Below are 26,707 nucleotides of genomic sequence, written 5' to 3' on the forward strand. Positions count from 1 at the left end.
TTCAACACTCGTGTCTCTATCCTTTTCTTCCATTTTTCAGTGTTTGTCCTTCAGCATTAGTTGTCCTGCTGCGTCCACATTAGTGAGCAGCATGTGGACTCCTTTCACCACAAACATGAAAGCAACACATAACGAGATGTCTGTCCACTCACACCTTCAGGCGTCCTGATTGGCCAGACACTCAGGAAGCATACCTCTGATTGGTGACGATGTAGCCAAATTCGTCCACCTGACCTGCTGGATCCTTCTTCCCCAGTTTGTCCTGATTGACTGTTGTGGTGGGTGTTGCCTCTTTCTGGACTCCCTCTGGTGTCGGAGGCTTGGCGTTGGAGGGTGGAGCCTCCTGGGCAGACATTTTATAGGCCATTGAGCCCTCTGAGACCTGATAGAAGAAGATAAATGAACACATTTGATTGGAAATAGATAATGAAGGAGTATTTTTGCTTATTTACTTGTTGATTTATGAGATTTATAAACAAATTAATTTAGCTTGAAATTATTGCCTTAGATTAATTTTTTCTCTAAATGCAGGCAACATTTTGACCCCCTGAACAAGAAGAGATTAGCTCTTATGTGACAACCAGAGACTGTGAAGCACTGACAGGCAAAATGTACACGACTGTGTTTTTGCTGTATTCTGATATGTTTTTTTTTTTTTTTAATAAACAGATAAACCATCACATTGTTTATGGTGGGAAGCAACGTATTTACCTTCTTTCCTGTAGCAGCATTGTTCCCGTATTTATCTGAAGAATAAACAAAAATAAAACATGTTGAAGAGACTTTTTTTTCAACCCTTTAAATGCAAATGGTGGACAGGTTTGTTTATCTGATTGGATCTTTACTTTATTTGAGGTACAAATTTCAAATGTATCCTTCAAAGATCAGCATATCTGTTGCTGCTGTTGCCTGTCTGCAGCTTTAAAGAAGGCAGTGAAGTTTGTGATGTTAGTGAAGTGAAAAGATCGACCTTTGGATTCCTTTTGGGCGTAGGAGCTCTCCAGCTGCAGCTGCTTCAGAGCGGCGGGCAGATCTTCTTTCTGTTCGGGGGACAAGTCCTTCATGTCGAGACCGTAGTGATCGAGCAGCAGAGCCAGTCTCTGCAGTGAACGCTCTACGAATACAGCACAGAGCACTTTAACCACTGAAGGACAAGGCCACATCTACAGATAACAGCCTTCAACACAGCTTTACTACTGTGGATTTTTTTTAATTTGGTGAACTATCAGTTTTTTCCTCTGCTACATTTCACAAGAGCAAATTTTTTTTCTTTCTTTGGTTACATTATAATAAATGTAAGTTAGATAATGGATAGCCCCGAGACAGCCACGTGACCTGTGCAGGATGTATCCTGCCTCTCGCCCAATAACGACTGAGACAGGCTCTGAACTGAATAAAGAGTTGGAGGGATGGAACAGGAGTATGGATAGCCCAATGGATGGATGATAAATGAAAAAAATTGTAAAAATTTACAAACATTTCCCTGAAAAAGGGAAAAAAAAGAGTAAAAAGTGAGCAGAAAGACACACAAACACACACACACACACACACACACAATATTTAAAAAAGGAATACACAAAAAATAAACACGATGGACAAAAGAAAATAATGACTTGTCTTCTTTTCTCGTCTCGCTCACCATCCAGTTCTGACAGGGCATCGTACTCATCCTGTGCCTTCTTCTCTGCTGGGTCCTGCTGTGCAACCTGGGAAACGTAGTCCTCACCATAGTCCAGAGGGAAGTCCAGCTCCGGGAAAAAGGAGGAAGAAGATGAGGAGGACAGTGAGGATGGGAGGCCAGTTGCTGCTGCTACTGCTCCTCTGTGGTGGGGAAGAGACTGAACAGGTGAGGAAGAGGAAGAAGAAGAGGAGGAAGGAGAAGTGAGGTAAAAGGACACTAGATCCTGGAGGAGCTGCCGGTCTCGGTCCAGAGGACTTCCTCGAGATCTGGAGCGATAGGAGGAGGGATGGAGCGGGAGGGCCGGGTTATCATCCAGAGAGTTGAGGGAGCGCTCCTCCTCCTCCTGGTAGCCATACTGCTGCTGCAACAACACACACACACAACAGACATGTGCTGCTTTGGCCACTAGGGGGCAGAGAAACACAAAAGTAGAATAACAATGTATTGCTTTCAGAGATGTTCTGGTTTAAACGTGTCTGGCACATTGGGGATTTCTCCCTGCATAATAAAATATTGCAGCAGGGTTTCAGTAAACTATTTTGAAGTGTTTGTCTGAACATTCCTCCCACCTTGTGGTAGGTGTATGGGTCCAGCAGGGGTGTCTGCATGTGGACAGAAGACCGGGAGGGGTCGAGGACCATGTAGTCCACGTACTGCTGCATCATCTTGGGGTCAGCTTGATCTTCAGGACCCTGATCCCTCTGTGGACTGGGGCCCAGCAACCTGGAGGACCTAAGAAATAAAACAGCTCAGTCTTGTCTAAGATGCTACCCTCCCATTTTTAATGATAGTAAAGTTCTTCTTACAGTTTGGGTGACTTCTCATTAAGTTTAGAGTGGGTTTCAACGGTGGGAACTTGGCTCAGCTCTCGGCTGATGATTGCCTGGGTCATGTCGTCCTTCCAGTTAAGACCTGTGCAGCCACATGTAGAAATATCACCAAGAGTGACAGCACAAAGAAACAAACAACTGCAATAAGGGAGCAAGAATTGCTAAAAGAACAAAATGAAACCATTAAAGAACAAAAAGTGATGACACAAAATGTCCAAAAGGTGACTAGAAGATGCAGAATTACTAAAAAGAACCAAAGGATAATCACAGCATAATACAAAATGAAGGCAAAAGGCAAAAATGATGACAAAAAAGATCAAACATCCACTTGCAGATGCCAACTTAATACAGATAGAGAAAAAATGTGTAAAAATGACAAAAAATGACTACAACATGACCACAAAAGATACTAAACCACCAGAAAAACAATCTGTAAATATAAAGAGTGACAAGATGAGGAAGGGCAAAATTAGCACAAAGCACCAAAAAAAGCCCCCAAATAACTTTAAAAATGGCAAAGCTACATGAAATGGACAAAAAAGGACTACAAAAAGAAAAAAAGACCACTTAATGACAAAAAGTGATGACTTTAAGACAAAAATAACCAGAACCGATGGCCACAGAAAGCAAAATACAAGAAATAAATCCCAATTAACAGAGGATTTTTTTAGACCAATGGTAATACTGATATGTGGTGATTGTTAAAAACAATCCAATATATCGACAGATATTTTCCTTCTTTCAAACACATAAACAGAGTTCCCCAACATTTGTTATGCATAGTTATTTATTTACTTATTTATGCGAGACTCTGTGATGTTAACGGGGTATTTGCAGCTATGGTGAACAAAATGACCATTTATTGGCTGTTGCAAATGTAGACGTGGATATTTGCAAATACCCAAAATATAGCTAAATTATAACAAATAAAAAAAACTAATACTGAGCCAAAAAATTGTTACACATGCAATGATCACGAAGACATAAAAGAGGAAACCATATCCCCCCCTCTGTTTTAGTGCACATGAGCTGAATTAAAAGTGTGCCGCTGTATTCAGAGACTCACCCTGAACCATCAGGTCTTTGAGGACTTCCTGCAGTTTGTGCAGGACGGGTACAGACACCTGATACTGGACGGGTTCCTGATGAGGAGCCTGGCACTGTCCAAACAAACCATCTGCACAGAAAGAAATTCTACTGTTGCCAAACATGACAGCAACCACAAAACTCCACATATCAACACACCATAAAAAATGTTTGTGCATTTTTAAAGCAGGAGCCATAAGGTGGTTTGTTTGTCTGTCAGCAAAGATCTACTAAACTGAACTTACTGAAGAGGCAGGGCAATGGAAGAACCCATGAAAAATGAAACCAGCAGTTCTGTAATGTCCGCGTCAGCATGGCTCCAAAAGTCAGTCAATCCCCATAGACTCAATAAATTAATTCAATTCAGCTTTATTTATATACCATCAAATCAGAACAACAGTCTCCTCTATGTTCTTTGGCTTGTAAGGCAAAGACCCTACAATGACACAGATGTAAACCCAGCAATCAGTTGCCCCCTATGAACAAGCACTTGGTGACAATGGGAAGGGAAAACTCCCTTATTAAGGAACAGCCAAAAGTAGCTTTACAGCATGGATTACTGTGAGAGCCAATGTTGGCTGTTTTGCCCAAATATGTTCACTTCTAGCCCTAAAAAACCCCTACCATGGTGACTAATATAAAGGTGAAATTTTGTGGGCACCTTCCCGTCACATAGTCCCGTTTGGTACCCATGGACCAGAGGACTGACCTGCTGACCATTAAAAAGAATGTAGGTTTAAGGTACTTCAGCATTGCTTGTCCTTTCACACCCAGAAGCTACATCGGGTTAAACATTCTTTCAATGCTTCAGCATTTTGCAATTTTCTCACTTCAGATTTCTTAGCTTGTGTTTGTCTCAGCTGGGTTTGTTTTGAGCCCTCAGGGCCACCGTGCTTTGCAGTTTAAATGCTGTTTTCTTTCCTTGTAGAAGAAGAATGAAAAGAACAAAAACAAGCAACTGCTCTGAGTTTACCAGGACAGCAGCAGGAACGTACTGTACGAGTGCTCATCAATAATGTACACTACACATGCTGTATGTAATGCATGTAAACACGAACACAGCACATGCACACACACGTGTACACACAAACACACACTTGGCTTCATACACACACACTCACTGTGGTGGTGGTTTTGTGTGTGAGTGTGGGCTGTGGTGAGTCATCACCTCTGTCTCCATCTCACACACACACACACACACAAGGGAGACACACGGTCGTCAGGCAAGTGATGTCACTGTTGTCATAGAGACGGCTCTCAGCCAATCGACCTGCGATTGGCTGGGAGCTGTCTGACGGAGGGAGACCTCGTTTACTCTTTTCCTCTTGCATTACTCTGTTTATCTTCATCTCTTTCTCCATCTTGACGTCGCTTCCCACACTTCCTGTAAATCTTATTGCCCAACTGACGCAGCTCATAGAAAAATAATTTTTACACTCGTCCTTCAGCACAACACTCACAAACATCCATCAGCTGCTCAAATTGAACGGTGACATCTGCAGAGGTGCAGGCAGTTACATGGGTGAAGTTTTTTTTTTTTTTTAAGATTACAGATGTTACAAGATAAGAAGTGTAACACAAGTTACAAATATTTAAAGCTACAAAAGATGTCTTTGTCTTACACAGTCCTGAATCACATTTAGTAAAGTCAAAATGCACAACTACAGATGTTTAAGTGCAGTGAAATGTTCTCTCCCATTGAAGCTTTTAAACAAACATGATCAAAGCTTTAAAGCAGTCTGTCTATTTTTACACTCTTGAAACACTTTTCTTTGATTTCATCACTACAGAGACTGAAAACATATTGCAGATGTTTAAGGACACAAATCTGCATTCAAGCTGTTCCGTCCATCCTTTTTCTACCACTTATCCAGGTTGTGGGGGCAGCAGCCTAATCAGAAGAGAGGCTTTCCAAGTCCAGCCAGGAGATGCAATTATTCATCTCTGGCTTTCATCCTGTCTCCCCTTCCTCACCCCCAACCAGTTGCAGTACAGTTGGAGCAGATGACCGTCCCTCCCTGAGCCTGGTTCTCCTTATATGTTTCTTCCTGTTAAAATGGAGTTTTCCTTCCAACTGTCGCCAAGTGCTTGCGCAAAGGGGGGAATTTGATTGTCTGGGTTATTGTAGGGTGTTTACATCACTATATAAAGTGACTTGAGATGACTGTTGTTGTGATTTGGTGCCATATAAATAAAATTGAAATGGATTGAATTAATCCAGCCTGTCCTTGGGCCTGCTCTAGGTCTCTTCCTTTACCAGCACAAGTCTCTACGTTCAGAGTCCCTACTGTCATCTCCACACTCTTTCCTTTCCTTCTCTCTCGCTACCTCCTAACGTGCCTTCCCCTTCGCCTCTTCCTTAGTTCTTAGCCAACAGTAGGACAGTTTCCACCAGCACAGCACTGAAAGCGGTCATTATTAACCCATGTCCTGACTGATGACCCGGTATGGAAATCTCATTCTTGACAATCTGCATGTTTGATTTGACTTTGATATGATGTCGGTCGCCCTTCATGAAACAGCCATCCTCATTTATGCAGCCACTTAACCAGAACTAGTTAGGATTATACTGGCTTGGAGTTGCTGTGAAAACTCAGACAGCAAATGAATAAAGCTTCTATTGTTTTTTGGTGAGACTGCAGCTTGTTTTATTTACACACAGCAGAAGTTGCACACAGTGTGTCTTTTTCCATCCATCCACTCTCGCTTATGCAATCCAGGACAAGTGTCTGAAAGGCAGCGGCCACTCCGGACAGATCGCCAGTTCAAAATCACCAGTTAACCTAACAAACCTTTCTTTTTAGGTACACACGAAGAACCCAGGCAGACCAACAGTGGATTCAAACCCAGGACCGGGACTTTGTTAAGGACAATTAAACAACCCAGGGTGGGCTATTGCACTGACGACATTCAACCCTATTTTTAGTCTTTCAGTCTGCATCACTTTATTAGTTTACTGCGAAATATTTTCATCTGACCTCATAAGAAAAACTCAAAATGACCTTTTCATGAATGAAATCTATAGAACGTGTGTGTGTGTGTGTGTGTTATTCAAGCATTTCAACCCAGATTAGAAATGATTAAAGCTTTTAAAGATGTCTTTTTGTACACTCTAAATACTGCACGTCTACAGACACAGAAATGATCATTTTTATGCATAAGAAAATATTCTGAGCACAGTTTGGGTGAAGATTCGTTTTGAGGCATGGATATGTGATGAAAAGCACACAAAATGGGCAGTGTGCAAAATTCAGTCTGGCCATTTCTGCACAGATTACAGATGCCTTCTGCAATCCTTTTACCTCAGAATGGAGCTAAACCTGTTTTATTCAAACCCTCCAGGTGGTGAACACAAACTGTAGGTGTTTAATAAAGACACACCAAATGGGTTATTTTGTTCATTTTTAACTATTTTATGCATCTTCACAAGAAAAAGCACCAAAATGAAACCACTGGAGTGAGTCACTTTTGATGTATTCAGAAATAATTTTGTGCATCTTCATGAAGTCTGGAAATGTGTGTTTACAGATGCTTAAGCACATAAAATGGGCTGTTTTTAAAATGCAGTCTGGGTGTTTTCCTCTTATACATGATGACACAGGCTGAAATAATTACATCTTCAAAAAAAGGACCTTCAAAATGGGTGTTTTTTTTTTGGAAGACTCCTACATTTTTGATGAATCTTAATGTTGTAAGACTACAAATGGTCAGACACACAAAATGAGAGGATTTTTGAATGAAGTTTGGTTGTAAATTGATTCGTAATCATTATTCCAAACTGCAAATGTTGAAGGACATAAAAAATGAAAATCATTAAGCAGTCTAGAATAACTTTAAACATGTTTAAATCCATCAGATTTGTTCTTTTCCCCCCCCAAAGGTCTTGAAATTATTTCAATTACGTGAATATTCAGTTCAGATGTGCCAGGCTGAGAAAACGAGCTGCGTGTTCTCACAAAGCCTCGTTCTTGGATTCATCAAAAGTTTGGCACGGCATGTTCCACCTCAAGGTAAAAACAAGGAACAAAACATCCTCAGGGAGGAAGGGGTAACATGCCATCAATAATGCAGGCGCCCCTTTCAGGTGCACGCCCGTGTGCCTGCTCTCATAATGACAACCTCAAAATGTTTGAAAAGGCATGGAGGAAACAGGAAACCCAGCGAGCGATTATAAGCAGAGCTGTCAAAGGCGTGACATCTGATGGGCTCCAGGCTGCGTGATGGACAGGGGACGTGCCAGAGCTTCCTGAAGCGTGCCGCGGTAACGGGAGCCTGCTGGGATCACTCACTTTCACTCAATTTACTATTCCCATTAAGCTGCATTCAGGTTACCGTAAATATGAGCTCCCTACTGAGGAGGAAGTTTGAGCTCTAATTTAACTCGTGGAAAAAACGGGATGTTTAAAGGGTCAGGTAACCCAAGCAGAAGAATTAAAAAGAATTATGAAAATAAATAAATAAATATAGACTGGCCACTGCCACGATGGTTTGTCCTGGTAAACATGCCTTTTATCTGAGTTTCATTACAAAAATTAATGATGTACTTTAGGGAATATTCTGATTGTTTATTAACAATTTAATACTCTAAGTATTCTTTTTATTCTTTTTATTAGTACCAGTATTTATAGTATCCAAAATGTTCCTTTAATAGGATTGTATCTGATGACTTAAAGTTGGACTTTCAATACCGTGTAGGCGACCATGGATCACTGATTATGTTCATGGATGCATGTAAACTCCCGTCCCCGAGAAATAGCAGCTCTGTGATCATAGCTTTGAAATGCCACCAGTTTACATCAGCGACCCAGAATGCAATGCAAAATAACAGCAGCCTTCGGGGGTCAAGTTATGTATTAAGAATTTAAAAACTTTGAAACAATGAAAACATTAAGACCTACAAGCTGAAAGAGTTCATTTTTAACTAAAACAAGACTGGGTTTGTAGTTTTACATTTGTAGTTTCTGAGTTTAAAGTAAAGGAACTTATTTAGTATTCACAGTATTCATGTTGAAAGTGGAAGTACAATAATACTCTACATGAAGATAAAGTGAAAGTGCTGAAAGTGAAAACACAGCACCGTAAATAGAAATATGAATCTCAAACTGCAGAACAGCAGCTTTGACCTGAAATCAATCTTTTACGTATAAGAGAACGAGTTTGTTACTTCTTCATAATGTTGCACAGTTTTGATTTATGGGATAACAACTGGAAAATCATAAAGTGGATACAGTGACCTGATATAAGTAAAAGATTTCATCACCTGTTGGTTTCTCAAAGAGTCAAAGTTAGTGTTCTGGCCACCAGAGAGCATGGAGTGCTAAGTTATCAGTGAAGGCTAATTAACTTGGTTAGTGAGCTGGATTCATAGACTATACAGGGAGTGCAGAATTATTAGGCAAGTTGTATTTTTGAGGAATAATTTTATTATTGAACAACAACCATGTTCTCAATGAACCCAAAAAACTCATTAATATCAAAGCTGAATGTTTTTGGAAGTAGTTTTTAGTTTGTTTTTAGTTTTAGCTATTTTAGGTGGATATCTGTGTGTGCAGGTGACTATTACTGTGCATAATTATTAGGCAACTTAACAAAAAACAAATATATACCCATTTCAATTATTTATTTTTCCCAGTGACACCAATATAACATCTCCACATTCACAAATATACATTTCTGACATTCAAAAACAAAACAAAAACAAATCAGCGACCAATATAGCCACCTTTCTTTGCAAGGACACTCAAAAGCCTGCCATCCATGGATTCTGTCAGTGTTTTGATCTGTTCACCATCAACATTGCGTGCAGCAGCAACCACAGCCTCCCAGACACTGTTCAGAGAGGTGTACTGTTTTCCCTCCTTGTAAATCTCACATTTGATGATGGACCACAGGTTCTCAATGGGGTTCAGATCAGGTGAACAAGGTGGCCATGTCATTAGTTTTTCTTCTTTTATACCCTTTCTTGCCAGCCACGCTGTGGAGTACTTGGACGCGTGTAATGGAGCATTGTCCTGCATGAAAATCATGTTTTTCTTGAAGGATGCAGACTTCTTCCTGTACCACTGCTTGAAGAAGGTGTCTTCCAGAAACTGGCAGTAGGACTGGGAGTTGAGCTTGACTCCATCCTCAACCCGAAAAGGCCCCACAAGCTCATCTTTGATGATACCAGCCCAAACCAGTACTCCACCTCCACCTTGCTGGCGTCTGAGTCGGACTGGAGCTCTCTGCCCTTTACCAATCCAGCCACGGGCCCATCCATCTGGCCCATCAAGACTCACTCTCATTTCATCAGTCCATAAAACCTTAGAAAAACCAGTCTTGAGATATTTCTTGGCCCAGTCTTGACGTTTCAGCTTGTGTGTCTTGTTCAGTGGTGGTCGTCTTTCAGCCTTTCTTACCTTGGCCATGTCTCTGAGTATTGCACACCTTGTGCTTTTGGGCACTCCAGTGATGTTGCAGCTCTGAAATATGGCCAAACTGGTGGCAAGTGGCATCTTGGCAGCTGCACGCTTGACTTTTCTCAGTTCATGGGCAGTTATTTTGCGCCTTGGTTTTTCCACACGCTTCTTGCGACCCTGTTGACTATTTTGAATGAAACGCTTGATTGTTTGATGATCACGCTTCAGAAGCTTTGCAATTTTGAGACTGCTGCATCCCTCTGCAAGATATCTCACTATTTTTGACTTTTCTGAGCCTGTCAAGTCCTTCTTTTGACCCATTTTGCCAAAGGAAAGGACGTTGCCTAATAATTATGCACACCTGATATAGGGTGTTGATGTCATTAGACCACACCCCTTCTCATTACAGAGATACACATCACCTAATATGCTTAATTGGTAGTAGGCTTTCGAGCCTATACAGCTTGGAGTAAGACAACATGCATGAAGAGGATGATGTGGACAAAATACTCATTTGCCTAATAATTCTGCACTCCCTGTATTGATACAATGCTTGGACACAGATAACAGCTAACTGGTGCGACATGTTCATCCATTATCTTATCTGAAGGTGAGCAGGTGTTCCACGCTCCCCAGGAACTCTTGCCACTTCCACACAAGACAGTATGTATATATAATGTCTCCAGTAGGTTCTTCTGGATCTATCAGTGGCCGTGCCTCATCATTGCTCTAAATACAAGATCAATAAAATTCTACCATTTCACTCACCAAAACTGCAGCACAGAGATTTTGGACCGTCTGTATCAGCAAGCAGACAGCGAGAAGCTACAGCCGCCTGTGTCAACACTCACCTGTCAATCAAAGAGCCCGCGACTTTAAGCCTCAATAAAATTCAAAGTGGAGGATTATAAGTAATCTTTTAAAAAATCACCCAGTGCAATGTTGCTATGAAGGAAGAATGTATCCAAACCTGTTTTCTGTAAAGTTGGACAATTTAACATGGGGGTCTATGGGGGTTGACTCACTTTAGGTGGTGGCCTCAAGTGGCTGTTAGAGGACCTGCAGTTTTTTGGTACTTCTGCATTTTCCAGCCCAGCTTGAAGATGATGAGATATTGCAGTGAAATTTTGCACCAACTCTACATCGTCCAGACTTTTGTGATAAACCCTTTTGAACCAAAGAGCTGCAAAACCTATGAAACTCCATTTATATGAATATAAAGCACCTTGAGGCAACTGCTGTTGTGATTTGGCGCTATATAAATAAAAAGAATTGAATTGAACAGTAACTGATCTAACGGGTGTAAGGTGTTGTATGAACTTGGATTAAAGAGCTGATACTCACCATCATTGCACAGCTGATCTCTGGGACACAGCTTCTTCTCAAACAAGCAACCTGCAGACACAAATTTAGAAGATGCATAAGAATTCAAAGACAACCAGCCTATAAAACTGACTATTTCTGTCAGTTCTTCATGTTTTCCTAACCTTTGACAGCTGTTTCAAGACTTTAGACTTTAAATAACCCTTAAATAGGGTTATCAGTTCCAGTTTGTCACACTACAAACTGGAACTGCGTTTCTGTAAAACTCTTTTTTTCTTTTTAATTGCAGGACTCAAACAGAGCCAGAAATGAGGCAGGGAAACCCCCAGGGACAGAGAGCTACATTGTGTTGGACATCAATATTGTGTTGCTAAGAGTCCGGATGGATCTGTGTGCATGTGTGTACGTTACAGTTGACCTTTTCCCGGGCTTAATCTGTTGCGAGGCAGTAAACAGCTGCAGACGTGAAGCTACTCGCTCTGCTCTGTTTATTTATGTGTTTGAGTTGGATATTCATTAAAGATTTATATAATCCTCTATACAGTACCCATTTATAACTTGAGAAAATGCACATTGTCATGCAGCAAACTGCCCGCGTGCCCACCAACTTAGCTTTCACTTTAATAGCTTTCTCAGCTCTCGAGTGACAAAATGAAACTTCCAATGTCAGAAACGGCATTCAAAATCCCACAGACGTTTGCAGCAGCTCTGATAAACACAAAGCCGAACAGGGTATGGCACGTGGGTCGGTTCAGATAAGAATAGCAGAGTTATTTTCCATCAGCCCAAAAAGTTTGTGACCTAATTGTCATTAGAGGTCGGGTGGATTAGCGGCAAAGCTTCTGCAATTGCTTCTTTCATATAGGCTTTTTGTTTTTTTGTTCAGTGCTCACAAATTAAACATTTAACCTTCATTTTTAACTCCTATTTTGTCAGCAGCAGTAGACTGCATTGAGTTGTAAATACAAATGGCTTAAGCCACAGCCTTAAAGCTACATTCTTCCTAATGTCCAGCAGGGGGCGACTCATCTGGTGTGATTAAAGAAAAAGCCTGTAAGAAAATAGGCAAACTTCTCCCTTGATCTATGGCTTCATCAAACATTTTACTGCTGAGATAAAAGTCTCAGTTGCAAGTTTTGAGGTTAATTTTTTACAGTGCTATGTTTATATTGTAAACTGTGATTAATATAAAAAAATAGCAAATAAGTTTTGAAATCAATAAGAAATTTTTGCGAGTTATGATGTGTGCAGATCTCAGCCTCCTTAGACATGCATGCAGTAGGAGGCCCAGTCACACCGGCTACTGCTGCTTTAATGCATCGTTCCAATAAATGGCAAACAACCAAAGCTGCACATACATATACACATCTGCAAGCCACTTTGTGAGCCCACGCCATATATATTTCTACAGATAACAGCATCAAATAACATCAATCTTTTCTGGTGTTGTTGAACTACTTATTTTCTTTTTTTGTGCTTCAAGCTTCTGGTGTTTCCTGGTGGGAGTGTTTTTGCATCTAGCAGAGAAGACGGCTGCCCACTGTGGTATTTCTGTTTTTGCTACGACTTGAGGCCAATGCCGGAGGAAACAAAAAAAAATACCATCTATAAGGAGGATGTCAGTATCACACAGCAGGAAAGCGACAATGAAACTGTGCAAAAGGACCCTTTAGGTAAATGTCAGTGTTATTTTGCTATTTTCTTAAATCCCAAGGCTTTTCTTCTGCTTCACCTTTAATCTATACAAAGTCCGCCTGAGTATTGACTACATGACGACACAAACAAGCCGTCTCTGCTGCAGATATCACAGAGGGAATCTCCATTAAAGCAGAAATCTGACACAGGGCTAAACATAGAGCGGAGAGATCTCCATCCGTCCATCCATCTGTTCGCCACCCCTCTGACCAAACTCCACACTGATGACTAATCTCTGCTTTGTCCTTTCTCCACCACCCACACACCCATCCATCCATTCATCCATCCATAACCTCCTTTCGACTGTTTCATGAAGATTTCAGTCACTCAAACAGCGCCTCTGAAATGCGACGTTGCTGGCTAATTAGAAGGAATTTCAGTGTAATTAAGTCTGTAATGAGCAGAGTGATGGATGCACTGTGAAAAATCTCCACCCTGACCAGTTTGTTTAGTTTCATGTGAGGAAATTAAATTTAGTAAAAAACAACAACAATAACAACAACAACAAAAATCAAAAATCAAATCAGCTTAAAATGAGAGAAGAATAAGAAATCCACACAGAGGAGAAACCAGAACAAGAGAATAAATTAAACTATGAATTAATCATCCAGAATGGGTGGCTGATTGCCATCATTGATATGGAAGTATTAAAAAGATAAATAAATGAACTTTCAAAGTAAGTCAAACTTTTTAAAAGAGGGGATGTTTTTTAGCTTTCGTGCATCAGAAAATCCTTTTTAATTTTTTTTACAAATGATTTTTTGATGCTTATTACACAACATTATTTTTGCTTGTTGAGGTTTTGTTTCAAATACACAGGTAATACTATTCTTTTTTAAAAAGACATGCTCTATTATCATTAGCTGAATACACAGACAATGAGTTAACCATAAAATACTCCTACCAAACTGAAAATTTGTAGTACTACAAAGTCTGGATTGACTTTGCTGGTGAATTACTGGTAACGCTCTAGATGCTAAGTAGCCAGCAGGTTAATAATTACAGTGAAGGTTAGAGACACTCAACACTGCAAAAGCCTCCATCCACTTAAAGCTGCGGTAGGAAGAAACACGGCACTAAAACTTCTTGGTTACGGCAAAAATCATAATCACCATTGCCTTAGTCAATACTACATACAATCTTAAAACGTGTTTTTACAGTAGATTTTCTTGTGTCTTACTGTGCTCTGGAAAAGTCTTGAGCCACCCCTCATTTATTTGTTAGGAAAACAGGAAATAGGTACTGCATTTTATTGAAACATGTGCAAACATACATGGGAATACAGTATATAAGAGTTCTTTCTCCCCACTGTCGCCAACTGTTTCTCGTATGGTCTTATTCATATTGAATAAGTATAATATTGAATAATATTGACTGAATATTGAATTCAATATTGAATATTGAATAATAATGAATATTGAATAATATTCATAATGAATAAGACCATATTCATATGGTCTTATTCGTTGCTCGTATGGGATCGTCTGATTGTTGGGGTTTTGTCTGTGTTATTGTAGGTTCTTTACTCCAAAGTACAAAGCATTTTGAGATGACTCTTGCTGTGAGCTGGTACTGTTTAAATAAAACTAAAGTGAGGTGAAATATCCATGAAATTATGTTATGTCATGTGTGCTTAAAACGTTATGTGTGGAGAAGGCCGACATGAAGACAAACTTGAACAAAAAACAAGCCTTTTATTGGGCTGAAATTAAAGGCCAAAAGGAAAGCATAAATAGAAATACTGGAATAAATAAGATAAAAATGATAAATCCAAATAAACAAGAGGAGCTTCAACAATTATCTTGATAAGAGTAAAAAGGAAGGCAGGATGGTCTATACAGCATAGACTGAAAAACAGGAGGGAAATGAGACAAAATGAAAGTAATTCCTCTCAGGTGATGGTGGGTAGCCCCAGAGGTAAACCTAATAGAAAACAAGCAAGAAAACAGCCATTTATAGTAAAACAGGCAATAAACAAAAGACAGCTAACACTACAGACAGCACAAATCCTGATGGGTAGAGCCACAGCACTATTTGTGTTTTTCCTGCAATGAATAGTATTCAGCTGACTCTTCTGATACAGTGATCGTTGTTTTTACACAGGTGACTTTAGAAAAATGTCTTACTTGTGTTTCTGTTTATAGAAACAGGCACTAGGTAATATCTCGCCTCCATCTATTTTATTCTGCTCGCTTACGGCCAATCTGTTTCTTTTTTATTAGAAGCAGAAATTTCTTAGTTCTCTGTTTCATCTCGATCACTTTCTAGCTCGCTCTGAGGCTCAGCCATCGCTCTCTCCCTTTCACTGACGCATCATCTCTGTGGACTTCATCAGTGGCACAATAAACCAAAGAGGGAAAAAAAGATCGATCGATTCTTTTGTTTTTCATGTCCTTTTTTATTTGTACTACTGCTGTTTCATATGGCTTAAAAAACGTGTGCTCCTTGTAGGTTAAGCAGTGAGAGTTGAGCCCCACCCATGGCCCGTTCAGCAGCATCTCCTGCCTGGAATCAGAAGGGTGGAGCCAAGTTTAATTACAAATGCAAACCAAACTGAAAGCACTGCACAAAACAGACAGATGCATAAGGTGATATAACAGAAGGCTAAACTAGAGTCAAGTGTGGAAAAACTGCAGGACACTTATTTGGAAAACAGGTGGATGAACAATCTTTGATGGCAAGCATAGCAACTAGTGACATAGCAACTTGTAAAAAGCTTCATGGCCAAGTAAGGCTTGTTCCCTCTTCATTCCATGACAAACTGAGGAAATACAAGACCTGGATTAGTAGGTTACTGGAATTCTATAAATGATCCCCAAAAAGCAGGAAGTAAGTAAATTTATTTAATAGCACCCTTTAAGATATCCCAAGGTGTTTTGGATCAAAATAAAATTAACAACAACAAAAAAAAAAAAAAAAATTGTGGAATGAAATTTTACCCAAACACTATTTTAAAAAGATGGGACTTCATCTGCTTTTTGAGTTCACAGAGCTCACAGATCGTAGACTGGAGGGCAGAGGGTTTGAGAGAGTGGGGGCCACAAAATACAAAGGCTCTGTCACCTTCTTCAGCTTTTAGGTAAGATCTGGGAATGGTAAATAACCGCTGATCAGAAGATGCTGGTGACATATCGTTGCAAAAGTTTACTAATATATATTTCGCCAGGCACATAACACCAGAAATTTGAGTTTAATTCTAAATTTGATGGGGAGCCAGCGCAGTGAGATCAGCAGAGATGTGACACGGGAACATTTGATCTGGTGAGGAACCAAAGCTAGAGACACTCCGAGGAGGTTTGGTCAGTTCCAGTGGTCAAGGACGAGCATGAAAAACAATCTCCATCTCAGATTTGGATATAATAGGATGTCAAAATGTATCCCTGGTGGATGGGTTAAAATAAAAGGAGGGTGAACTCAGACTTCTAAGGACTTGGGTGGACCAGGCTTGCAATAAAGATCTCTATTTTATTCTCGTTAAACTGACATCCAAGATTTTATAAAATTCAAACAATTCAGTACAACTAAAACTTGATTAACACACTGAGGTTTAAAAAGTGATATAAAACAGAATATCATCAGCACAACAGTGGTAAGAAATATCTGTAAATGATCTTGAAAGCTGACGTGAAGGAAGTAAATACAGTAAAAGAAAAAAAAGGAAGACACGCACAAAGAGGTGTTCAAAGGGGTGCACCCGAACCTGCCTGACAGGTGAGATTTTATGGATTAGCTAGAACCCAGGAAACGTGGAGGCTTTCCAATTTTCCTCTCACATCACCCAAATATGCTGGTTATAAAGCATTTTTAAAAATTTTGATCCCTGCCCCAGCTGTAACTCAGCTAAGGCCTGCAAAAGCTGCTTTTTTACAGATTTAAGAAAAAGAAGCTCCGTGTCTCATTTACAGACAGAAAGCACTCATAGATTTTAAGGAGATTTTCTGCAGCTGAACTGATTTAGAAGCTGTGCCCCTGGAAAGCGTTTTAACCCACGGAGTCATAGAAACAGACTCTGCCATACGCTCTCCTGCATGATTCAGTTTCAGCAGAAAAGCCTGTCACACTCACAGTAGCACGTTTCTCCAGGGAAACTCCTCGTCTCTCTGGCAAACTTCTCCCCTCAGCTCACATTAATTAAACAGAGTACATGCTGTGTAAAGTCGCCGTCTGGCTTTCTACCGTACATCACATAGTATCTCTCCTCCGAGGCCACATACAGCTCCGGCTCCATCTTGGCATCTGTACAGGAGCGCAGCCATCAGAACCAAAGCCCCTTTCTGATCAGCTAATTTCCAAAGAACACACTAGAAACCACACTGCTATCTGTGGTTTCCCTGGTGGGTGAGGATGAAATGCATTCATGTGAGTTTTGATCTATTCCACAAGAAATCATTTGCTCTCACATCTGGAAGCAACTCAAGAAAACAAACAACCATAGAAAACAACATCAAAACAACCCAGTTCAAATAATGATGGTTGGGGAAAACAGTATCACAGTGTCACAGTATGATGGCAGGAAACTGCACTGTAGATGGGCATCTCAGCAAACCATTCAACGCTGATTAACTGCCGGCTGAATGTTTTTTCTCAATGTCTCATCTTCGTTTGAGAAAAAAGGTCCAAAATGTTAGAAAGGTGACGTTAATCTCTGTTGGACATAAAATGATCTTTATCGATTCAAGCAAAATAAAACAAAGCATTCACACCTGTGAACAAGACATCTGACAAAGAATTTACCCCTCTGAGCTCTGAGGCCTATTTCTTCATTTCTGACTGACTGACACTGAACTACACCTAAAGTTTATAAAGGTGATTATAATCAGGAGACCTGTGAGGAAGATTAACTCTAACAGATGATTTTCTATAAACTGGTTCTTATATAGTGCCTTTTTACTCCACTGAGCACTCAAAGCACTCACTTGCCTCATTAGCCCATTCATACAAGCACTTTTTTCTATGCGCAAATGCTTCTTATCCAACATTCACACACCAATGGATGCATCGGAGAGCAACTTGGGGTTAGTATCTTGCCCAAGGATATTAATTGGAAAGTTGTCAGTAACATGATTGGGTATAAAAAGAGCATCTTAGAGAGGCAGAGTTTCTCAGAAGTAAAGATAGGCAGAGGTTCACCAATCTGCAAAAAACCCAAAACAAACAAAACAAAAACAAAAATCTTGGAGCAGGAAATTTTGGAGCAGTTTGCACATCTGGAAAGGCACCATCAATGCTGAAAGGTATAAACATATGTTCCCGTCCAGTCAATGTTTTAGAGAAGGCCTTACATATCTCACCAAGACAATACTTAGCAACCTTCTACAGGGTGGGCCATTTATATGGATACACCGTAATAACATGGGAATGGTTGGTGATATTAAAGTCCTGTTTGTGGCACATTAGTATATGTGAGGGGGCAAACTCCTCAAGATGGGTGGTGACCATGGTGGCCATTTAGAAGTCGGCCATCTTGGATACAACTTTTGTTTTTTCAATAGGAAGAGGGCCATGTGACACATCAAACTTATTGGTAATGTCACAAGAAAAACAATGGTTTTTGGCTGGCCATCTGGAGCCAGCCCTTGAGGGGGGGGGGGGTACTGTCACGGTTCTGGGTCAGTTTGACCCAGTATTTTGAGTTATGTTTTGGTGTGTTTTTTCATTATGGATTGTTTTCTTATTCTCTTGTAGCGCTTGTATTGATGATGATGATGATGACGATTAGAGTTTCATGTTTCTGTTCGTGTTCGTATCCGTGTTTAAGGAATTGTGGTCCCATGTATTGTTTGAGTTCCATGTGTTATATTCTGCCTCTCAGTCTGCGTCTTTGTTTAGTGGTTTATTGTTTCCTGTTTTATTTTGAAGGATTGTGTCTTATGTTAGTGAGTCCGGCTTCGCTCCCCTGTCTCGTTAGCCCTAATCTCTCCCAGCTGTGTCTCCCTCCTGTTTTCCATTCCCTTGATTACTGCCGTGTGTCTATAAGCCCTGTGTTTCCTTTGTTCTCTGTTGCGTTGTGAACGTCTGTTTACCCTCATACCACCCTGTGTGGTCGGTTTGCCTGCCTGCGAGTTTATTTGCTTTCCAGTTTAGTTAGTTCTTTGTTCAGTCTGCAATCCCAAATAAAGCCGAGGGTTTTGAGTTCACCTGTGCCTCCGTGAGTTCTGCTCTTGGGTCCACCTTTCCTGCCTGCCTTCACACAGGCATTCAGAATTGATCTTAAAATTTTACTCACTTAAATTGGACTTAAATCTCAGCTTCAGCTTAAAGACTTTGACTTTGACTAAATTATGCTCTAAATACTATAAGCATACTATAAATTTAACCATCCCTGGAGGTGTAAGGTGAGAACATGGCTCATCGTGGAGGGCATCGCAGTAATAATACTAATTTCAAAGCAGCAGTAATTAGAAAAATCAACACAAAAATGCGGCTTCATATGAAAGGCTGTGGATCTACTGAACTCCAGCCTCTCATCACCATCGTCATCATCAGAGTGTCCATACTTTGCTTTTATCGTCCATTAGCCGGCTGTCAGACTGGATGAATTCAGTGTCGTTTTCATAATGGAGCTTCTGGCATTTGTGGCCGCTGCGGTGTGAGTTTGAACTCGTCCTCTGCTTTGCAGGCTGACGGGGTGGGATATTTAAGGTGGAATGAGTCAGCCTGGATGAAGCAGAGCAAACCTGAGGGCTGCTGCTGACCGGCAGCAGTGGAAGCCAGGTTGAGACCCTTCTCGGCTCCGTCGACCTGTGAACTTTTACACCGGCTCGCACTGATCACTCTGACTGGAGCTCGCGGCGCCGCATTTTAAAGGAAAGATTTACTGACAGTTTGAATAAAATCCAGTGAAAACAAGCAGAAAAATGCCTCCTTCTTACAAGCAGGGTGTGTGAAACAAAATCTGGCTCATATAGTTGGAAGCAAAATTATTCAACCCCTACTGCATATTAGCTTTATTGGTATAAATTACAATAATTGAGCTGTTTGTAAGAATCCAATTACCTAAGAGTGGTTTAAATGTCTTTACTAAACCAATATTAAAAGGGTGTTTTTTCCCAAATTGAACATGATACTTTTACTGAATACTGCAGCCACAAAACTGCTTCAACCGAATTGACAAGTGTTATTAATCCTTTGCTGAGTTTCAACCTGCTCCAAACATGCTGGGTTGCCAGAACATCTATTGGCAGTGTTCCCTAGGAATTTCAGACCATTCCTCATTGGAAAAGGCTTCCAGTTCTGTCACATCCTTCTTCAAATCCAAACCAGAGATTTTCTATGCAAGATGTAAGTCATGCCTCCACAGTAGACACAATATTCCAGGGCTTCATCTGCAACCAGGTCTTGATGGATTTTGAGGTAAGCTTGGGGTAAATCGACACTCAAGCTTGAGCTCTGATGGTGTGATGTTTTCTTCCAGAAGCTCATGTTGGGTGCTACATGACAGGAGCAAAGTGGCACTGAGCCAGCACCATGCTTCACTGCAGAGGGAAAGCTCTTCATTCTTCCTCTTTCCAATATACTGCAGAGACACACAAAGCTATTGCAACACTTCACTGGCTTATCCAGATGGTTCACTTCAATTCAGTTTTATTCATGTAGCACCAAATCACAACAGCAGTCACCTCAACACACTTTATATTGTAAGTTAAAGACCCTATAATATTAGAGTGAAAACCCCAACAATCAGATGACCTTCTATGAGCAAGCACTTGACGAGACTGGGAAGAAAAAACTACCTTTTAACAGGAAGACATAGAGATCTGCAGCATGTAGTGAGCACCTTACTGTATGAACTGAAACCTGCTGCCACAGAGTCCAATTGAACGTTTTTTTGTAGTATTTTTTGTAGTTTTGTAGTGATCTGCCAGTGATAACTTCCTCTCTCTGCCTAATTTGGGTGGTGCAGCCACAGTAACTCTGACTTTAAGTCTGCAAACTATAATTCCAGCAGTATCTCTGAAAACATTCAGTGTCTTTGCTATTTTATTTCTTCTCTTGTTTGTGCAATGCACAGTTTTCTTCTAACTGTTTGAACCTCTTGTCTGTCAAATGCATATAGAAGTACATTTAATACCATCCATCCATCCATCCTCTGCTGCTTATTCAGATCTGGATCATGGGGCTAACTGTGTAAACAGAGATGCCACTCCCAAGCTACCTCCTACAGCTGTTCTGGGGGGACACCGAAGCTTTATAATTAGGTGTAAATAATTAAAACCTTTACCACATGTGACTCTGCAGGAGCATATTTATGATTATCTGGTACGTTTTCATTACAAGAATACCCTTTTTTGTTACAGTTACGAAGCTACAGAGCTAAAATAACTGCCATTGTTTACGTTTTTAAATTACTAACAAAATGGAAGTAGAGTGAAAAATCTATCATCATGCTTATTTTCATACAGAGTACCTTTGTAATAATGTTGAAGTCCAGGCTCTGGGGAGGCCAATCCATGACTGACAGAGTTCCACTGTGTGTTTTTCTATCCAGGGATGATTTTACTGCACTGGCAGTGTGTTTGGGATCATTGTCAGGGTGAAAGATGAAGCTGTTGACAATCAGATGCTTTCCAGACGATGGATCAAAATGTCAAATCTCAAACTTGGATTCATCACCCCATCAGACTTGTTTCCACTGATTTTCAGTCCAGTTCTTGTGTAATTTTCATACCTCAGCCTTTTCTTCCTGTTTCCTTTCCATAAGAAAGCTTCCTGACAGTCGCCCTTCCACTGAGACCATTTCTGATGATGCTTCAGTGAACAGTTATGTTTTCTAAGGACACATTGCTCACCATGCTGATATATGCCAGGTTTTCAGCTAATAGCTCTTTGGGAATCACATTGTCGGTGCAAAAATACCATCTTATGTCAAACTAGGAAATGGGAACAAATTACTTTTTTTTGACAGGCTGCTAGTAACAAAGAGTCTAAAGATACAATTTAAATGGTCTGTTATGTGTAGACACAACATTGGTTCATCCCTTGAGTTGAGAAGGTGCCAGTTAATACACGCATGCTATAACATACACATTACGTTTTCTTTTCTAACTGAAGAAAGAGTCACTAACAACGAAATTTACATTTAAATCATAGCTCATTGCATCGCTGCACAGCACCGCTCATCATTGTCTACAAACTTTTTAGAAAAATCTATAAAACCACAACATAAATCCATCAGCTCAACAGATCCCTTCAGGAACATCACACAGCATTTAGGATCTCTGCAGGGGTATGTGTCACGAGTCAAACTGCATGATGTCCTTTTCCTGGATTATGAGAAGATAAATAAGCCTGCGGACGGTGAGATGAGAAAGGTTTAACATTCTGCGCTGCTCTCTGCCCGCGGTGCTCAAACACTGCGTCGTGTTTAGTGCATCAAACAAACGGCGAGCTGTTGTAATTACAGCAAGCAGACGGAGCTGACGGAGGGGTTGGTTATGAGTCATAACTGTCAGAATGAGCTGCTTTTAAAGCTGCTTTATGTACAGATTTTATTTACAGTTCAGCATCTACCTGACCCAAATACTCCAGCACTAGTTTTGAAAATGTTTGAATGAAGCTTTCGGTTGTTATTCGTTTGTGATCAGACACAAAGAGGCCTGAGCTCAGGAACCCCAAAATGCTCCTACAAGAGCACATTTCAAGGACTTGTTTTTGTTTGGAGCCAATTTATGGACATCTGTCTATCTTTTAGGGGTGTCCATCATTTCTCTGGTCCTATTGAGTTTCCCAGTTGTCGACATCAGTGACGACAGATATGACAATGATTAAGTCAGAGACAACACGAAAAGCAGGCACTGGAGTGGAGGCGGGTTGCAAGGCGATTTGCAGTGACTGCACACAGGGTAAAGCAGCTTAATTGGCAGGTTTTTGAGTGGTTCTTAAATGAGAAGCACAGGAAGCACGATTGGAACTTTGCATCATCCATCCCGACCTATTCAAAGTTGGATCGTGGTGGCAGCAGGCTAAGCTGCTATTCCAGGCATTTTTGTTTTCAGCAACACCTTCCACTTCCTCCTGAGGGGTCTTGGGGTATTCTCAGACAAGGTGAGATATATAATCTCCTCATCGAGGTCTGAGCTGTGCCTGGAAAACCTCCAAAAGGAGGCTCCCAAGAGGCATTATAAATAAATACCAGAACCACCTACACTGACTGATTCTGACACAAGTAGCAAAGTAGCAGCCTGAGCTCTTCACCCTGGCTCATAAGGGAAAACCCGGTGAGCCTATGGAGGGAGCTCATTTCAGCCACAATCATTTGCATCCATAGTCACCACTCAGAGCTCGTGACCATTGGTTATGGTAGGAGCGCAGATTGACCAGTAAATCTAAAAACAACACCCACGCCTGCATTACCACAGACGAAGCCCTAATCTACCTGTCAACCTCCACCATCCATCACTAATGAATATGACACATACCATTAGCAGCAGATAATGGGTGCTGTCTCACACTCACAAATATAAAATATTACCACGCAAACTACAATAAATAAACACTCGGTTGATGTTACCCTCCCGTAACTGATAGAAGACGCTCGTGTCCAAACACGGTGACATACCAATGCTATTCCACTGTTTTTCACCACATTAGCACCACGCCACCTAACATTAGGTTTTTTTGCTAATTCCCAGATAGACACTGCTGTGTCATGAACATGTTACTCAAGCAAACAGTTTTACTTACCTATACTAACCCTGGTATCCACGACACACTTCATCAATATTTAATTTAATAGTTATTTTATACTTTTACTGAAACTTTCCAGGAAAAATGCTACCTGGGCTACCTGGGCTACTTTTGCACTTATATTTAATTAGGCTGCTGGCACCTTGTTTCATTAGATTTATATTTCAAATTAGGAAGTGTATCATCTATTTATTTATTTATTCCTGCCTTGTCCCCTCTGCTGCTGTAACAATGTGAATTTCTGAACTCTGGGACTAATAAAGGCTATCTCATCTTATCTTATCTTATCTGCGTCAGTAGCTCATTAGAAAAGAAGGATGGAAAATATGTAATTATCACACATTTTCTTGAAATGTTGTTATATAATTTTGAGGCCACATATTGCTGCTCCTACTACAATGACTACTTACTCGTGATGTCCACACAGGTTTGTTTCCATGTCAACAAACTGAATATAATCCCTGCCTTAAGCTCAGTCAGTAAAACTCTGGCTAAACAGAAAGCAGTAAAGAAAAATAGGATCTGCAGGCTCGCTTTGATGGTTTCCTGTACGTTTATGCACATTACTGACTTCATAATGTCTGATCTTAAGTCCCTAAATGCTTTTAAAGACATTTTCTTCATGAAGCACATCTTTATAGACCACAGTGCAAACAGCCCGAGCACCTGCAGGTGCTGCAGTCTGGATATGAATGTTTCTAACTGCTGCTTTATTAGATTCATGCTCAGCTTAATAAAACAGGCAGCAAACGTCTTGTCCATTTGGCTCTTTTTAAACTGCTCTGTTAGCAGACTGTGTGAACTCCTACTGTTGCTATTTTTCACACTGTGGCAGTCACTCTACTTTGCATTTACAAGTCAGATGTTCGGCGTGGCCAAAACAATTTTCCACATAAAGACAATGAAGGGTGTTTTGATCCAGCTTTTAGCTCCTCTGGATTCTCATGGATCTTGCTGTGACCTCAGAGGCCCCTGCATGAAAATAACTCCCTGTCAGTTTCTACATCATCATCATGTTGGCTCCTTGTGAAGGCAAATTAACTGTGAACCAAAACAAACCAACCCAGCCCTCGCCCCTCCCTCTCTCTCTGCCTCTCCTGCTGCTGTTTTGGCTCTGTTTGTTTGTGATCAACAAAATGATTCATCTGAGCGCTCAGACACTTCTGAGCCGACCCCTGGTCACAGCTTTTGCGTCACTCACGCAATTTAGCACCGAGGTAAACACCTCAGAGGCGGACAAACGGAAATGCAAGAACAGGCACTTCATGTGTTATTTCTATTCACTTTCTGCACTTTTTTATGCAGGAGTGTCAAAGCCGAGCAAAACTCACTGAATCCAGATTATGTTCAACCGTATTTGAAAAACATCCAGTAGAGGCAACGAGCAACTTTCACAAACCCCGCTGTGAATTTGAGTAAAGGCCGATGAAAATAGGTTTTACACTCTTTAAAATATTTTGCAAAGAAAGTGAAACGTGAGCACAAAGTGCAGCGAGGCGGCTCAGTGCTGCGGTCACTAACAGCGGGGAGCTCCTCTTCGAGGAAATCGTGATTTACGCACCGCGCGTCGCAGGGTGGACAGATCCACTTTATTAAGAGGGAAGTGCGTCTGTCTCCATCACATCGCATCAGATCCACGTCCACTCTCTTACCGTGTCGGGCGGCCGAGCACAGCCGGCAAGAGGCGGTGAGGAGGAGGAGGCACAGAGCTGCCCAGAGCCGCGGTGACCGCATGGTACATCCAACATCCATCGGAGCGAGGAGGGGAGAGCCGCCGCCGCGCTTCTACCAGCTCTCCATGTCAGAGGAGAAGCTGCTGCTGGAGGAGGGATGGAGAGGAAGTGTGAGGCTGAGAGACAGAGACGCAGAGAGAAAGAGAGAGAGGAGGGATGGGTGGATAATCCGAGCCACAGGAGGCGCTAAACTGTAAAAACTAAAGGAAACATCATTAAAAGCGTCATTAAATTCAGAGTTTAAGTAGAAACAGCAGATGTAAAACTGCAAGAGGTGTCCGTAATATTTAGAAAATGTGCAAATTAGATGCATAATAAAAAAAATACAGGACGACTTAGTGGGGCTAACGTCATCATCTCTGACACTCTGTTTTTCAAACACACGCAAGTGTTTGCCATAGCCTGTATATAAAAGATGGACGTGGCCACCGTGACATCAAACGTGGCTGTTTTAAACTCAATTTTTAAGCTTTAATTATGTTTTCAGCCCTGTTTTTTTGTTGTCTTTTTTTAATGTCACCATAAGTGACCATATTTGGACAAGCAGGTGCAGTGCTACGTTATTAGCTAATGCTTGAAAGCTTGGTTAGCAAGGTGCCCACTCCACATCACATCTTCGATTTCCACGATCCTGCCTGACCTTCACAGCACTATTCACACACTCGTCCTTCAGAGTTACCCCTACTTCTCTTTTCTTTGTACTATCAATCACATCACAAGTGATTGTTTTAAAATCATTTATATCATCAGTTTCTATCCAGAGCTTTTAAGGCTCATTTGCAAAAATATGTGATCGGTTTTAAAGTCATCTGAACCACTTGAGATGTTTAAGAGTTAGAAAAACACATAAATGCATAAACACTGAAAATATCCTCCTCTGTGTACCATGCATGTATTCGTTTGATCAAACTTGTTAAAATTATAAGTTTAAAAAGCTTTGAAAATTAAAATTTTTAACAAAATGACAACAACAAACTTATTCAATATGTTTTAACCAGCAGCCACAATTCTTTCTAATTTCACTTATTTCAGCGTTCTTGCTTGTTTTTCACCTAATTTTGTTAATTTCAGGTGATTTATTTTGAATTCCTCAACAGGATTGTAATTGACTTTCTAACAGAGCCCATGAGACTAAAAGCAGGATTAAGGAGTGCCTTCTTCTTGCTGCATCTTGATATGGCTCATAAGTCCTCCTCATGCTGCCAAGAAACTGTCCGGCACTTGGCAGAGCGGCACATCCAGCTCCTCGCTGCATTTTATTAAAACAGAGGAGGT

At 40.8% G+C, this 26,707-nt stretch overlaps 1 protein-coding gene across 4 annotated transcripts in view; it reads right to left on the minus strand.

The window, feature by feature from the left end:
* ptprnb (protein tyrosine phosphatase receptor type Nb) overlaps positions 1-26,684 on the minus strand; it is a 44,481-nt gene extending 17,797 nt beyond the window's left edge. For 2 of the 4 annotated variants that reach the window (XM_040051288.1, XM_040051291.1), the window contains exons 1-9: positions 25,352-26,684; positions 11,340-11,390; positions 3,578-3,688; positions 2,488-2,593; positions 2,251-2,413; positions 1,640-2,042; positions 971-1,114; positions 712-746; positions 195-382 (exon numbers count right to left, since the gene is read on the minus strand). In XM_040051288.1, coding sequence (XP_039907222.1) covers positions 195-382; positions 712-746; positions 971-1,114; positions 1,640-2,042; positions 2,251-2,413; positions 2,488-2,593; positions 3,578-3,688; positions 11,340-11,390; positions 25,352-25,451 — 1,301 coding nt within the window. In that variant the 5' untranslated portion in view covers positions 25,452-26,684. The remainder of the gene's footprint in view (positions 1-194; positions 383-711; positions 747-970; positions 1,115-1,639; positions 2,043-2,250; positions 2,414-2,487; positions 2,594-3,577; positions 3,689-11,339; positions 11,391-25,351) is intronic. The other 2 variants (XM_040051290.1, XM_040051289.1) reach the window with 2 other exon arrangements.
* Between the last annotated feature and the right edge of the window lie 23 nt (positions 26,685-26,707).

The sequence above is a fragment of the Simochromis diagramma genome, unplaced genomic scaffold, assembly GCF_900408965.1.
Source record: "Simochromis diagramma unplaced genomic scaffold, fSimDia1.1 OVJJ01000107.1, whole genome shotgun sequence".
Lineage (NCBI taxonomy): Eukaryota > Metazoa > Chordata > Actinopteri > Cichliformes > Cichlidae > Simochromis > Simochromis diagramma.